Genomic DNA, 17084 nt, shown 5'->3' on the forward strand with positions numbered 1-17084 from the left:
GATCATATGGGGTGTTTTTTTTTCTTAAGGGAGGTTTTTATATGATGCAGATTCTCCTGCTTCTGAACCTCTCAAATAACTTAATGTAACATAATCTTGGGAACACTGGTTTTCCAAGGTTTTGTTTATATCTGCACAATTTTGTCCCTCCTACAAAGCTTTGTTCGACTTTTAAAGTGGGCATTACTTTAATGTCATGTCACAGTGGTGTGTGTCTTTTCCCCACCCTCATGTTTCCATTGGGTCCTCATTTCAGTCACTTGCTTGTTCTTAGCTGTGTAACGTCATAAAATTCATAAGGTCTGACTACATGAGAATATAAGAACACTGTTGCTAAAATGGCTTTATACAGTGGGTGTCTAGATTCAGATAGGTAAATTTCCATCCCAGACAACATCAGAGAACATAACAGGGAGGGAAGGTTGTGTTAGATGCAATCTCTCTCCTATGAGAATCTTGTGCAAAGGAAAACAGAGCAGAATTCCCTAAGCTAGCACTCTTAATGGGTTGGACTAAACTCTTATTACTCCCAAGCCATGTGTCTGACTTGTGTTTTTCTTTAAGGAAACAAACATAGGAAGAGAGACTTCTACTTGGAGGAGGAAGAATCCTTTTCCCTCTCATTAGTGCCTTGTTGTCTCTGCCCAGCTTGTCCCTAAAGACAACAGTGGGTTGTGCCTGTGGCAGATACAGAAGTAATAGAAAGAAATTTTGGCCTGAGTCTGCTCACTTATTTGATAGCTCTCCTTGAGTCACACCTTGACAAATGATGAGATGGAAAAATGTGTGTCTGAATATTTTGATTAAGCAGGGAGTGAGTGATGCTCCCAGGACTAGATATAGCTCCAGAGGGGTTAGACTGCAGTCCCCACCTTCTACATCCACAGTGGCTCAGGATTATGGGAGTTGAAGTCCAACACATCTGGAGGACAGCAAGACAAGGGAGGTTGCATTAGTAATAACTGGTCAGTTAAAAAACAACTGCAGGAGTTCAAGGGATACTGAAGTGGAAAAAGAAAGCTACATAGAACTAATTTAAGTAGATATTTTAGGGGCTGTGGACAGACCTTGAAGTTATCTCAACCTGAAAAGTCAGTCATTGAATGATGGCATTATTAGGAATTAAATCAACCACCTAATGCAAGTCTTGTAACTTACACTTAGGTCAAACGGATTATCTCATTCATGGAGTGAAAGAATCCAAGATGCAAAGAACCTTTCGGACATCTGTCAGAATGGGAGACCGAGGAGTAACTCATGGCAAGGTGAGGATAATTTTTGCATACACAGTTATGACTTTGTACAGGAACAAACCTCTTTGAAATACACTTCGGAGGCTTTAAATTATTCTGTGCCGCTGTGCACTGGAGCAGATTAGAATTTTAAAGATACAGCTTAAATTCTGCTTCTCTTGCAGTAACGTACTGAATACATAGTAAAAGCACAGTTCATTCTAAGAATCTCACTATGAATGGAGTCCGGTTGTGCCCTTGGCAAAGAATTAGGAAGGGATTATACATAAAACTGATTCTCCGGCTTTACCCATTATATAGTACTGTACTTGTGGCATATAATGGGAGAATATAATATAGACTTTGCTCAATTCCCCAGAGTTATTCAGTATTACAACTGGTTTCCTTTCATAATAAGGAAGTATAGAATGAAGTAACATTTTCAAAAACAATGCAACAGTTACTTCAGTGGTGTAATGAGCAGTCTTTCCTTCAAAATTAATTTGGAGAATATTGTTAGAAGTGTTTTGACAGGATTATTCTCAAAGTTGTTTTTTTTTTAAAAATTAACTAAGAGGTTGACCACATGGCATTTTAGCCAGCTGTTTGGTCCATTGCGTTCCATGTCTAGTCGCACTGGCCACGTGACCAAGAAAACTGTCTATGGACAAACGCTGGCTCTACAGCTTGGAGACGGGGATGAGCACAGCGCCCTAGAGTTGGACATGACTGGACTAAATGTCAAGGGGAACCTTTACCTTTACCTTTGGTCCATTGCAGGGACAGGCTGGTTCATTCCAAAAGATGGTGATCAAACAATGTCGTTGCCGGAATGAACCAACCTGCCCCTTGAACGTTCCAACCTGCACCTTTCTGGCCCCTGCCAGAGGCTTCTATTTTTGAAAGTGCGGCTAGGTTTGCTCACTTTCCAGTTTATGTGATTGCTGGAAATAAACCAAAAGCCTCCCCCCCCCTTTAAAAAAAATTGGCACTATTGTGAAGTGGCTTAATAGAACCCCTTCAGGAGATTAGCTGTTTAAACATTTCCTCTGCTCCTTGGAAGAGAAAATTTTTAGCCTCTGTTAGAGCAGCAAAAATGCCCTGTGTAACTTATAATCTTTTTTAAAAAAATAATTTATTTCCCTTGTCTTAAAGAGCTGGTTGAGAAACTGCCTGTGGCCAAATCTGCTGCCCTGGTAGTTTCTTGACAAGCCATTTAAGACAAGGGAAAGAAGTGTATTTGTGTATTTTGTATGTGTATTCTGTGGCAGGTTCTCTGCTAGACCTTTAAGAGGCATATTAGGTACAAATGCACAAGGGCAACATGGAAAAGATAAGAAAAAGGACCCAAGACAATCAACAGGAGCTAAAAAGACAAGAAAAAGGAGCTAAGTTATAATACTACTATTAACTTCACTACAGTAGGACCCCCTCTATCTGCGGGATCAGTATCCACACTTTAATTTATCCACAGTCTGAAAAGATTAAAAGGAAAAAAAATCCAGAAAAACGGTTTTCAGAGGTATTACCTGAACAGGCCACTGGATAGATTCGGAGACTATGCTATGAATATTTGTTAGTGAAGAATACATACATGCTCTTTCGCACCTTCTATATATAGTGTTCACTATTATTCACATTTTTCAATATCCAAGGGGGACTCAATACCCAGTGGATATGGGGGGGGGTCCTACTGTGCTATGAGTGTTGGCCCCCGAAGCTCTAGACCAATGGTTCTTAACCTTTGTTACTCAGGTGTTTTTGAACTGCAACTCCCAGAAACCCCAGCCAGCAGAGCTGATGGTAAAGGCTTCTGGGAGTTGCAGTCCAAAAACATCTGAGTAACAAAGGCTAAGAACCAGTGCTCTAGATCAGTGGTCGCCAACCTTGGGCCTCCGGATGTTCTTGGACTACAACTCCTAGAAGCCTTCACCAGCACCTCAGCTGGCCAGGATTTCTGGGAGATGAAGTCCAAGAACATCTGGCGGCCTAAGGTTGGGGACCATTGCTCTAGACCACCACATACACTTACTACAGAAAGTACAGTGCCCCCTCCTGAGAATTGGTTTCAAAAGACAGGGGAAAAAATAATGATTTAAGAACTTCATGGAAATAGGAGACTTGGAGACATACTGATACTTATGCTCAACTAGGCTTAGCGTGTTCCATATAAATTTTGTAAATCCACTTCACATCCTGGCTTTGAGCTCCATTTATTAGACCCACTGAACTCAGTTAGCTATAACAGATATGTCCCATGAATTTCAACAAGCCTCTTCAAAGTCTGGATTCAATGCAACTTAAATAACATCTGGAGTGCTACTTTGCTGAATTCTGAATTACTGTTTTTTTAAAATTATCTTTCTGTTTGGTCTCTTGCAGGTAATATAGGAGGCAACCGAAAGAAAGTCAAAGGCAAAAGATTTAGGCCGCGGTCTAATTCAACTGAGTAAGTTCATCTTTCAGGTGAAAAATCAAACAAAAAAGCTGCCCAAGGAAATCTGCTTCATTTCCTGTCTGTTCAAGACTTGAATTAGACTGCTCATATGTTACTTGTTGTTTAAAAGTGCTGATTAGCATTGGGTGCAGTAGTAAATCTACTCTGCTGTGTATTCATAAATATTACTTGGTATGGTTGTTGTGGGCTTTTTGGGCTCTTTGACCATGTTCTGAAGGTTGTTCTTCCTAACATTTCGCCAGTCTCTGTGGCTGGCATCTTCAGAGGACAGGAGTCAGAACCCAGAGCACAGAGTTCTGACTCCTGTCCTCTGAAGATGCCGGCCACAGAGACTGGCAAAATGTTAGGAAGAACAATCTTCAGAAAACGGCCAAAGAGCCCGAAAAACCCACAACAACCATCATCCTGGCCATGAAAGCCTCAAGAATACATTACTTGGTATCTTTGCGTAGACTTCTTTATAGGAATACTGAGCAATGTTAATCCATTCTACCCAAAAGCCTTTATGTTTCTAAGTAAGTCTCAAGGAAGGGGGATTTTCATTTTAGGGAATGCTGAAAGAAAGATTCCCCATGTACAGTTTTCCCACTGCCTCCCTCCCAGCTTTATTTGTCCTTTAAAATGTAATTTGCCCCCTTCAGAGGCAAGTGACACCATCAGGGAAGGTGTTTTTGTGCATCTGTTGCATTTTTCTGTCTGAAAAGGTTATGCACAGAGATAAATTTTTAAGAACATACTGTATTTCATTGGAGGCTTAGAAAATGCTTAGAAAAGGCTAGGCAATAAATTTAGTGTCTACATGAAACAAGAACAAGAAGCTCCTGATTCCATCAACAGTCAACTGTCCAAACCACATAGTTCTGGGGCTTATTCGAGGTGTGTGTATATAGGATGGTGCCCTGTGTGGACCAGATTGGTTTCTTAATGGTTTTCGAGACCAATTTTCGAACAATAACTACCGTATTTTTCACTCCATAAGACGCACTTCATTTTTAGGGGAGGAAAATGGGAAAAAATATTCTGACAATTTCAGCCTGCTGGGCCCACTGGGGTGGGGGGAGCCTTGGAAGGGTCCGAGAGTGCCTTCCAGGACCCTTTGGAGGCTCCCCCCACCCCCACGGGGCCAACGGGGGGCAAAATCGCCAGATTCTAGGACCCTTCTGAAGCTTTCCAAGCCTCAGAAGGATCCTGGAAGGTCATGATTTCGCCCCCGCTGGCTCCATGGGGGGAGCCTCCAAAGGGTCCTGGAAGGCAGTCTTGGACCCTTCTGAGGCTCCCCCTTCCCCCCCCCATGGGGCAAGTGGGGGTGAAATCGCCAGCTTCCAGGACCCTTCTGAGGCTTTCCAAGCCTCAGAAGGGTCCTGGAAGGTCGCGATTGCACCCCCGCTGGCCCTGTGGGGGGAGCCTCCAAAGGGTCCTGGAAGGCACTCTCGGACCATTCTGAGGCTCCCCCCACCATCCCCCGCTGGGCCCTGTGGAGTGCTGTTTTACAGTATTTGCTCCATAAGATGCAGACACTCCCCCCCCCCACTTTTTGGGGGTGGAAAAGTGTGAAAGCGAAAAATACGGTGTGTTTTTTTAAAAAAAATGGGAGCAAACATAAGCCCCTGTAGGCAGTAGCCCAAGAACTCTGTTTCTCTGAAGTTCTTCTAAGATGGGGCTCTCCCTCAATAGAATTTTGCTTCGTAGACTACATAGTCAGCTTTCCCCTGTGCTATTGAAAGCCTAAACCTTTTAACCTGTATGTATTCCACCTTTCCCAGCATCCATTAATTATAGTATGATCACTTGCATGCAGACATGTTCCTGAGTAAATACAAAGTATTTTCCTATATTTTTTATTTATTTGTTTGTTTATAGTTACATTTGCATCCTTCTAGCCTCCAGTCTGCTCAAGACAGAGTACGTGATTCTCCCCCTCACTTGGTCCTCACAACCACCTTGTGAATGTCAGTTGAGAGAGAATGACAGGCCCAAGTTCACCCAATGAATTTCTTGGTTCAGTGGGTATTAGAATCTAGGTCGTCCACCTCCTGCTCCAATTTTAATGCTGCCTTCAGGCAGGGTAAAAAAAATTAGAGAGGAACATTAGTGCAGAAATCAGTTACAGCATTTTAAAAGGTACTGTTCTGCACATTAAGTCTGACAGATCATTTTGTAAGCCAAAAGTTATTCAGAGGGACCTTTTAAGGATTCATTAGCAGTATGACATATATTTCTGAGCCAGGGACTTTACTTAGTGATCAATTAAAGCTATAGGTTTAATAATTATACTGCAAAATCCTATCTCATATGCTGTTCTCCGTTGTCTTCGCCCATTCTGTGCTGTCTCCTAGTGGCAGAAATCCTGTTATAAAACCTGAGGAATGGTGATGGAGTCAAGGGAAGAGAGCAATTTTCAGTAGTCACAAGTTTGTATTTTTGTCCCATGGTCCTTCCCAGTCACAACATGGAAGCTGTGGGAGCTGCAGGACTGAAGGAGCAAGTCTTTAATTATTGAAAATATCAGCTCCTGGGTGGCGTTACTTACAGGCAGGGGAAAAAATAAGTAACACAACAGGATTCCAGCCATTACTGAACATTTTGATATATTATCATGAGTAACTTCATACAGTGCTTGGTAAATTTACTTTTTAGCTTCCAAACTTGTCCAGCTCTGGGGGATTCTGGGTAACTCTTTGTAGGTCTTCCTTGTGCAACAGTTTTAGTTCAATACGATTTTAGGAGTATAAGAGGCCCTTTATTCTAAAAAGGATATGCTTTCCTTTGTGTTAGTATTTGTAAAATTTTATATCATATAATGGCTGAAATTCATTTGGAAGTCACAACTGGAATAGACCTATTGAGGCAGTGAGGATTTTGTGAGTCAGCTCTTCCTTACGGTTCCACTGATTCAATGGGACTACTCTAGGTCTGATTGTTGGATTTCTGCCAATAACAAATGTTACTAGAGAATTCTGTATTGTTAAGCAAGATTTTAGTTAATAATGTGCTTAGTTTTTGCAAGGTCAGTAATGTATGGATAAATTGAATATGTGCATGTGTAGATAAAGTGATTTATATCAAATTAAACTCAGTAGGGCATTTACAATTTTTTTGAACTTATGGTTTTGAACTTATGATGCGCCACATTATGTGGCCTGAGTGCAGCAAACATATCTTCTACCAAATAAGCAGAAGTTCAAATAAGTGTAGAGAGCAAGTAAAATAAATCACATCATATCTCTGTGGAGTGTTGTATATTGCAGAATGTCTGGCACTTCATTCAATGTCAACTACATAAGCATGATGACCATTTCCCAGATTCTCTAAATATTTAGATGATTATGAGGAAACCTGTAGAAGGTTTTCCTTCTGTTTTCTGTAAGCTAGTTGTTAATGCAATGACTCAAAGCTGGTTTGTTTCAAATAAACCAATGTTTATTAAGATTAACTACATAATGGTAGTGCCAGAAAACCTGAAAACTCATGGTTAATTAAGAACAGAAACAAGAGATTCTGAATTCCTCTTAACATGGAAGGCAGGAAGTCTAGTCTCATTAATAAACCACACTTTATTATTATGTCAGAATCTAGCTGATGCAAGCTCCTTTTTGGAATATGTGTTTGAAAGCCTGTTATTAAGACATGGGTTTACTGCCACACAGGTCCTAGAGATCAGTGCCATTAAACAGTCATCTTCTTGGATCATATCATGTCAGTGGGAGAGAAGATAAATTTTGTAGGTGAAAGACAATTTCTGTGGGACTGATATTCCTTTTCCACTTCTAAAGTGACTAAATAAAATGTATTTAAGACATTCACTGGTGTCTTCTATAAACATGAATGGATCATTTGCTCCAGAATTTGGGATTTTTTTTAAAAAAAAAACCTGCAGCCTCAGTAAGTTTTCCAGCATTACTGGCTGTAGCATTTTGGGAGGTGTAGTTTAAAAAATTGTTTTCCAAGTTTGGTTCCTTTTACCTATGACAATCAAGATTTTGACTGTTGGCATAAGAGCCTATATTAAAGCACGTACTAGTAAATTACTGTGAAAATAGCCATATCAGCTTTCTTCCAGCATTTGTACTAACTTTGCCTCTAGATGTGCATCTTCCTCATTGTTATAAATTATACAGATGACAGCTTAGGTTTTTTCCCCCCTCCTGTATATTGTGTTTTTGCAGCCGGGCATCCCATGCTTCTGAGCCTGGGGTTTCCCACACCAATCAAATCCCACCCCAGGACATAAGTCAAAGGGGTTCTCTTCACCCACAGGCAGGGAGTCGTGACCACAGGTCAGTTTCAAGAGCCTATTTGCTTGGGGCAGCCAAATTCAGATTTCCTTCTGAGAAATTTCAGTGTGGCAAAAATACCTTTGGTTGCTTGGAGATTTTTCTGCTGATTGCAGTGCTAGCTAAGCCCTTTTTCTTGCTGGCCCAATAGTTAATTTTTTTTTCACTATTACCAACCTGGGACTTCTGCCTTGTTGCATGTTGTGTTGCAAGCCAGATCAAGCCAGTAGTTTAGTTTTTTAGACGTAGGCTGAAGATGACTTTATTTCAGTTTTTTTTTAACCACTGGATCTGCTGTGTTAGAGTATATCAGTGATGACTGATGCACAGGTACCCTTCTTTCCTGATTCAGTTCTGTAATATGGGATGATGTTAACGTTCAGCTACAGCAGTGGTCCCCAACCTTGGCCCTCCAGATGTTCTTGGACTTCAGCTCCCAGAAATCCTGGCCAGCAGAGGTGGTGGTGAAGGCTTCTGGGAGTTGTAGTCCAAGAACATCTGGAGGTCCAAGGTTGGGGACCACTGAGCTACAGGATAATCAGGAGAGATAGATGTTAAAACTATATATAATGGTAATAAGATGCCAAAACATATGTTGTATAATAGTTGCATGCTTTGCTGATGTGATAACTTTCTTTTTTTCTTAATATAAAATTCAGATCAGAAGTGCTTCATGGTTGCCAAACAAGCCTTTCCTATTAAAATGTGTAGGTTAAAGTTTTGGCATCTATTCTCGCACGAGCCTACTAAAAAAATTGCAAAATAACAAATTTTTGCGTAATGTCCTGTCATGAGCCCCTTGCTTTGCTAGCAGTTTGTTTTGCAGCTACGCTTTTAGCTATATAATGAAGAACTCATATGGAAAACAGAAAGCACCCCTCATTTTCACCTATTGTTAAATAAGTCAATTTATTTAGAAGCATGTCTGGCTGATAGAGAATTAAAATCTGAGCTTCTGTGATGGGTAGAAGGAATTTATGCAGACTAGAAGAAAATGCATTTAAAATTTGGTGACATTATTTAATAAACACACCATATAGGATTTAGACCTGCTGAAAATTCAAACTCTGTTAAACGCAAGTGCAAGTGACCGTGAAATTAACCCAAAATGCTGCCATCTAGTGGGATCATAGAAGGAAAAGACAGAGATAGATTTTCAGTAAGATCGGCAGGGTAAAGTTGGGATGGGAGAAGAAAAAGGCAGGATTTTTTTATTTTCTTGCCTGTGGCAGCCCCATTAGGCAATGACTACTTTTTAATCCAGAATTGCAGGATTAAATGCACAGGTAAATAGAACTTGAGGTTCACCAAAAATGTGATGACCCTCATAAAGTACAAGGTATGGTCTATGTTGTTAGTCTGCAGAAGACCAAAGTCCTATTATATATGAGCACATCTTCATTTGATTTTATAATGTGCAGTCCTAGTACCAATAATATTCATGGTATCTGCAGAAGGAGGAGGGGGAGAAATGTTACCTTAATCCAAGCAAGTATTCACAGAATCTATAATTGTTTGTATGTCAGCTCTCCAGAGCCCAAGCCCCACAGGTACAATGGGCAAAGGGACTGTGAGAGTTGTCGACTAAGACACCTGGAAGGCCAAAGGCTCTCTGCCCTGATCTGTGCTAAGAAAGAGAAGGACAGTTTCCAGTATAACTAGCTAAACCTTTTGATTGATAAACAATGATAGTTAGATCCAATCTGAACGTTTAACCCCATAAATAATGCCGTATGAGTCACGGTGAGCAGAAGCAGGATTTTGGAAGGCTGCCCAAGGTCTGAAAGCCACATCCACTCTGTATGTACAAATTCCATTTTTATACATGCCACCTGTTTTGTGCAGGATACATCGTACGCTCATGAGCCCATTTCTGATGTGCATTACAGAAAGGGCCTTATTGACTTTTGTGATCCCATATAAAGTTTACTCTTAAGTCAATCCCGTGCAACTCAGTGGAAAATGTTCCCATATAAATATCCATAGGATTGCAACCAAACTCACTTGGTGCATGCCACTGCCAGGCAAACTCCTTAGAGGTGCGATAGCTCATGACACAGAACTGGCTATTTTCTTCAAGTCATCACAGATGTTTTTCTTCTGTGCATTTGCAGTGACAAGCAGAAAGGTTGAGAGTCTTTCTGACAAAAGGAGAGTTGTTCGGCAGCATCTGCTTCTTGCTTGGGAAATTTATGCAGAAAGCACAGCTAGAAGTGGCTGAGATCTTTCCTCTGCTTTTCCAGTATGTTAAGTAATGTTCAGAGTTGGCTTGGCTGCAGCATAAGCTTTGCTATGCAGACTTAAGAAGGGGATAGATACTTCTTGTGTTTAAAGCCTAGGGTCCCTGCACATGACTATTTTCAGAGCTTGGAGAAGTTAGATTTTTTTGGACAGTGACTCCCAGAATCCCCCAGACAGCATGGTTAGTGACCATGCTAATAGGGGCATCCTGGGATTTGAAGTCCAAGAAACTAATTTTCCCTGGCTGTATTTAAAAGAGTATACTGAAAATGTACGCCTGGGGTAATTTCTAAGGGAATTCATTTTGAACACTACAGTTCATGTTTTCTTTACCCTGACATTTGAAGGAACGAAACATCCTTACTGGGCTTATGCTGTGTATGTTCTCAGATATTTCTCTATTCTTCTGCTTTCACTGTTCCTCCCATTGCTTTTTGCAGGTATTTAAACCCATGGTTCAAAAGAGAATATAATGTAGCTAAGTGGGTAGAAGATGTGAATAAAAACACTGAAGGACCCTACTTTAGGTATTTTTGCAAATTAATTCTCTATCACCTTTAAGAGCTGTTCCAGCATAATTCAGATATGATGGGACTTCTTTCTTGTATCTTCCAATACAAGTGACTTCTTGTAGGTGCCAAAGGCCCTTTGTTCATTTGCTGCCTTCTGACATCTTTTGGGGGCTTCATTGTGCAAATTAATATCTATTCTGAGTGTTTTAATGAAGCCTTTTGAAAAGGATGCTCATAGTGCATGCATTTCCCATCACCATGTCTAGCTTTTAGTAGCTTCTTCTTCATTTAATGCCACATAGTGTTTTATGGCTATGGTCTATGTCTACCACTAACCACATAGCATTAAGCCTGAAATAACTAGATTTTAGTGCAGTAGTTTTGCGCCACACTTAATTATGAAGTTGTGCATCTCTTCATCTGAGAGAAGTTGGTCAGTGAAACATCTTCAAAGGACTGTGCTATGATTGTACCTCTTGCTTTTAGATAAGATCATAAATGCTTAAATTGTAGTAAATAGCATAATTTTATCTTGGACACAGAATAGGATCGAGCTGATTTGAGCTTCAAGGTTATATTGAAAACACCATGGAGAGAACCATACAAGTATACTATCAGACCATTCATCTAATGTAACCATTAGAGAGGAGTACAAAGATTTGCGGGAAAGATTAATTACTCTGTATGGCTAGAAATGGAAGAGGCAAATTACTAATACTCAATTAGGCTATATTTATGTTGACCATTAGCTTTAGCCAAAATTAACAGATTGAAATGACAATAAACACAAGCTTATAAAGGCACATAACTTGCCTAATGTCCATCTGTTTGTGATAAACATGTTAAATATTATATTGAGCAAATATTCTGCATCTTTAAATCAATTTCAGTAATTCAGTGTGTTATCAGTTGGCAGTCTAACTGAAGTTCAGTCAGTTATGTGTAAATCAGAACAGTTTTGCTTTTCATCTAGCAGAGCATCCACCACCCAAAATAATTTTTCATTTCTTCTGGCCAATAAATATTCTGTTTTTCTTGAATATTGGGGAAGAAACTTGTTCCATATGTTTCCATAAACAATATGGATTATCTTGTTTCCTCCCCACAAGAAGAGTGGTGATAACTAAAGTGTATGTACATATAAGACAGTGGTGGGCATTAGTTCAAATCCCAAGTAGAGCTCTTCTAGAATTTTTATTTTATTTATTTATTAACTATATACCCCACCCATTTAGACTCAAGTCTACTCTGGGTGGCTAACAATAAAAATAGCATAAAAGCAATGTAATAAAATAGAAAACAACAATAATAATATTGTTCAAGATGGGCAAAAGATAAAATAAACAAACAAACAAAAAGCAAAACGAAAGAGACCAGAAAGAAAGAGAAAAAGCTGACCCAGCAGGAGGAATGCTATCGGGTTGCAATCTTGAACAGAAGGAAATTCAAACCAAGTATTCTTTTTGAAACTGTGGTAAAAGGTTGCCATTGCACACTACTTTATGCCTTTATACCACTTGTCGGTACAGAGAAACCTCTGCGTACAAAGGTATCTCAGAGACACTATCTAAATACCAATTTGGCAGTCTCTGACTCTGTTGCACTAAACTGATTCGAAGACAAGCCACCCCTGTAATTGGATTGAGACGGCCATTTTTGAGGGCCAGGTCATCACCATATAAGCTTTAAAAAGTGTATTTTCACACTTCTTGCTTTGCTTTCCATTGCCTGTCTTTTCCAATAAGGAGTGATTTAGGCCAACATTAAACAAATGGAAAGACAATTGTTTCTGTTGTAAATATTCTTGTTTGTTCTTGTCAGGGCCCTAAAGTCAAAATTTAATGTTCAACCAAAAGAAAAAAATCCAGTATATTTTGACCATACAAAGTCCATTATTCTGGAACCTTATAATAATCATGAATGCAACATTCCTGTCTCCAGGATTCATTATCAATGGTCCTGAGTCTTTGAGACTTAGAACAATTCTGTTCTTCCAGCTTTAATCAAAGCAGCCTTTTTTCCCCTTTCCAATTGACCCTATTGAATAGTACCAGTACAACACAGCACTTCTTAATCTTCCTTAGACCCAGAATTGTTTCCAGGTGTCATAACCTGCTGTAGGTAAGATGCGATTTGCATGCAGAGGTCCCAGGTTCAGGTCCCCTGCATCACCTGGCAGGGCTGTAAAAACTCTTGCCTAAAACCCCAAAGAGCTGCTGCCGGTCAATTTTGACAGTTCTGAGCTAGATAGACCAATGGTCTGACTCAGTAGAAGGCTTCCTAGTGACAGGAGAACCAAGTCATCTCCATAAAATAAAGTCTGCACATGTTCATGGTCAATGCTAAGTGTACAAAGGGTGTGACTAGATGGCCACATTGTCCCACACTGAATCAGGCTGGATCATCCTAAGCAGAGCCACTTTGAGGTCATTGGCACATTTGAATGGATGCTTTCAAGGCAGGAACCCATACCCCACCTCAAGCAACCCTGTTTAGTCCCTTCCTCCCTTTAAAAGGGGGGAAACAAAACACATCAAATCCCCTGCTTATCCTCTCCTGTTTCCCCCTCTAGAGGGGAGTGGGAGGAAGTTTTCTATTTTCAAAAATTATTATTGCCAAGGGGAACAGCACTGAATTGGCTTGCTGAGCAACCAATTCAGAGATGGATGACAAAGACTTTAAAATAATCCTTTGCATCTTCTTCCATCTCCTCCTCCAAGAGCAGGAGGAAGCTTAGCCTTGAGTTGCTGGCTAGTGTCTGTCTGTGACCAATAGAGAGATACTGCTCATTTCTGGGGTAACAACTGACTGTAGAAAATATTGTTCAGTTACTTTTTCTTCTTGCCACTGCTATTTCCTTTGCAGCAAAAAAGTCTAACTGTTGGAGGATCCTTTTCGCGGCCTGGATATGGATTGAGTATAGCAGTGGGAAGAAGGAATGCTGGGGGATTAGGTGGAGCTGGCCTTGTACTAAATTTGACTGTTCACCTCCGTCTCCTTCACCCTCAGACATCCCTTTGTTTTAAAGTACTCCATAAATAGTTTCCCCACAGGATTGATTTAAGATATGTTTGTACCGCTGTTCAAGACAAAGTTCCCCAAAGTGGTTTACTAGATAAAAATTTAAAACTGTAAAACAGGAAACACAGTGAACCAATACGAAGAATGAAACTTTTGAAATATTAATAACAGCAAGAGTAAGATTAAATTTATGAAGTAGAATTGAGCATCTGTTTGCACAAAAGCAGGCTGGGGAACATCTAGTTCTTTAAAGCCTGTTAAAAAACATTGAGTGAGGGGCCCATGTGTTCATCTATTGGAAGGGCATTCCACAGAATCGGGGCCACCACTGAATAGGCCCTGTTGCTTGTTGTTACCAGACTAAGTAGTTGTACAAGCATGTCATAAGGTCCCCAAAAGCTCATATAGGCACAAACTCTCCTGCAAAAGACCTTGTCATGGCTTTAAAGTAGAACTGAAATGACATCAAAATTTAAGCATTTATAATTTGATTTCCTCTCCAGACCCTCTCCAATAGCCAATCCTTGATCAGATTTCTGTACCTACCCATTAACCTCTTTCAACCTTTCCTCTACCTTTACCAACTCTGTCATTAAAGTGGATCTTAAATTGAATCGTAGTGCACAGATGAACTTTTCTTTGTCAATTTGCCTAGAAAGTTAAACTTGTAAAGGGGTTGGAAGGTTTTTTGTTTGTTTGTTTGTTTTGAAAATCAGATGTAGTCAGTGAGATTGAGAAGTAAGCATTAGATAGTTTCTTGCAAATGTGATGGGGGGGAGAAATGGCCTTAGAAAAGAGGGTCCATTGTTGAAATATCATATATATATATTTCAACAATGGACCCATCTCCTTCGACCATCATCATGTATAAGAAACAGAACAATTAAATAGGACTCCCCACCTCCATGCTGTCTGATGGGTTTGTGACAGATCACACATTATTTAAGCAAAAAGGGAATCCTCATTTCATTGTTTACTTCCTTACTCTCATTGACTTTTGTCATCCTCTCTCCCCCTCCCCCCAATCCCTTCTCTCTTGCTTGCCAATCCCATCAGGTCAACTAAATTGACTGACTCCCATATCTTTACTTCATGACCAGCTGAATATCCCTATGCATTTTTAGTTTTATAAGGTTTTTCAGAAAGTTGAAGGTACCCATTCTGCAATAAGGCAAAATAAGACAGATCTTGTTTTCTTTTAGAAATTCAGGCTTAGAATACACAAGAAGGAATGACTCGAAAAGATATCGTCAGGAGTAGCTTGTCATCTGAGAGGGGCTCACCCCAGCATTTTACCATGAATCTTCTGTGCATCCCATCTAGGTGAAAACAGAATGGTGAATCTGAAAATGATAATAAAAGGATTTTCTGGGGTTCTTGCTCATATGTAGAATCTTTCCTTTTCAGAATTGGTGCTGAAATCACGGGCAAAGTGAGAATTAAAGGAATGGGGCCAGGGGCTCCCATCTAACTGTATTCAGAATACTTGATAATATAATGCCCAAACGCAATTCTCCTAGAAACTGCTCTGGAATTTATTCCGTATTTCATGAAATTAAAATTACTGATTAGTTTCTAGGTGACATATTCACCTCCAAAATGATGGGTATGAGATTCTGAGATACAATCACGGCATATAAAAGAAAAATCTGTCATGTCCTTCCCAAAAACTAGGGCCTAAATCCAATTGTTAGTCTCAACTAGAATGGGTCCATTGTATTGAGAATAATGTACTAAGTCCATAAGTTACATAAATTCCATTGATTAATTTGGTTTATTCTAGTTGAGGCTTACAATTGGATTTAGCTCTAGGTGGGCAGTTTCAAAGGGTGGGTATTCTTGGTTGAAGAAAGAATTTTGGATTTAATGGTTGTTGTGGGTTTTTTGGGCTCTTAAATTCTGGAGTTAATTTGGGAAGGTTCTTTGAATTTTTAATCTTGCTTTTTGTTCCACTCCACCTTGGTCCCCTGAGTTTAAAAGGATCTTATCATGTGACAAGTTAATTATGAGTCAGTATTGTGATGCAGCAGCAGCAAAACAAACAATCAAAAAAAACAACTAATACAATTCTAGGCTACATGAACAGAATGCAAGCTTAGAATTCATCCAGTTCAAGTACAGACCAAGAAAAGTAATAATGCCACTCTAGCCAGATCTCTCGGGAATCAAGAAGAGGACAAGAACATAGTAAATGGTTCAGACATCAATCCCTAGAAAGAATTCTAAGGTTGTTAAGGATGCTGGGCATGTTTTGCCTGGATGAGAGAAGACTGAGAGGAGATGAAATGATTATTTTCAAATATCTCAAGGGCTCTCACACTGCAGATGGAGGAAGTTTAGTTTTATGATTCCATAGTACTGTTAGAATGGTGAGGTGGATTCAGTGTTTGTTTCCTACATTATCTACATACAGTGTTGTACTGAGTGAGTTGATAGATTGAGATTGGCAGAATTGCTGAGGGTACAACTTCAGTCTACATATAATGGCTCAAATCCTTTGAGTTGTACCTGCAGGGCTATTGCAATGGACATACATCTTGTTAAAAAGTAAACATAGGTATTTGCTGTTGCATGCCAAGTGACACAACTTGGTGTGCAAATGCAAATAGCTATGATGGCTTTTTAACTTGAAGCGGTTTGCGACCAAGATTTGCTTCAATTGTGTTATGCCATCGTAAAAATGCAATAGGATTTTGTCCAGTATTTTTAAATTAGATCATATGTGCTGTAAACTAGCACATGTAGGGAAAATGTTCAGTATTGCCTTCAGCCAATATACTTTGTACAGGGATTTCAGTAGCAGCATCACATTAAAATATATGGTGTCCCATTTGTAATCTAAAGCAGTATACAGTGGTGCCTCGCATAGCGAGGTTAATCCATTCCGGATTAACCTTCGCTATAGCGAAACATCGCTGAACGGGACAGGGAAAGCCATTGGAACGCATTAAACATCGTTTAATGCGTTCCAAAAGGCTCCTTTACTCACCGTTCAGCGAGGTTTCCTATGGCCGGCAGCCATTTTCACGCCCTCGTTAAGTGAGGGGAGGGCGCGAAAACGCTGCGCGTGGCCATTTTGGGGCTTTCGGCAGCCATTTTGTCCGCCAAACAGCTGATCGTCGGAGCTTCGTTTTGCGAAGATCGGTAAGCGAAACGCTTACCGATCTTCGCAAAGCGAATTTCTCCCTATCTGAAGCTCGTTGAGCGATCGCATTAGCGATCCAAAAAAACGGATCGCTATGTGATTTCGTCATTATACGGTGTGCTCGTTAAGCGAGGCACCACTGTAGTTAGAATTCTACTTCCCCAATACATTATCTTAGTATATAAACTATTTGGCCCTTTT

At 40.0% G+C, this 17084-nt stretch overlaps 1 protein-coding gene across 14 annotated transcripts in view; it reads left to right on the plus strand.

The window, feature by feature from the left end:
• The window catches only part of ADAM22 (ADAM metallopeptidase domain 22), a 128343-nt gene that overhangs the window by 103075 nt on the left and 8184 nt on the right, over window positions 1–17084 (plus strand). For 7 of the 14 annotated variants that reach the window (XM_073003134.2, XM_073003135.2, XM_073003137.2 and 4 more), the window contains 3 exons: window positions 1165–1265; window positions 3615–3681; window positions 10646–10732. In XM_073003134.2, the coding sequence (XP_072859235.2) occupies window positions 1165–1265; window positions 3615–3681; window positions 10646–10732 (255 nt within the window). The remainder of the gene's footprint in view (window positions 1–1164; window positions 1266–3614; window positions 3682–10645; window positions 10733–17084) is intronic. The other 7 variants (XM_073003136.2, XM_073003138.2, XM_073003139.2 and 4 more) reach the window with 1 other exon arrangement.

Source organism: Pogona vitticeps, chromosome 6, assembly GCF_051106095.1.
Source record: "Pogona vitticeps strain Pit_001003342236 chromosome 6, PviZW2.1, whole genome shotgun sequence".
Lineage (NCBI taxonomy): Eukaryota > Metazoa > Chordata > Lepidosauria > Squamata > Agamidae > Pogona > Pogona vitticeps.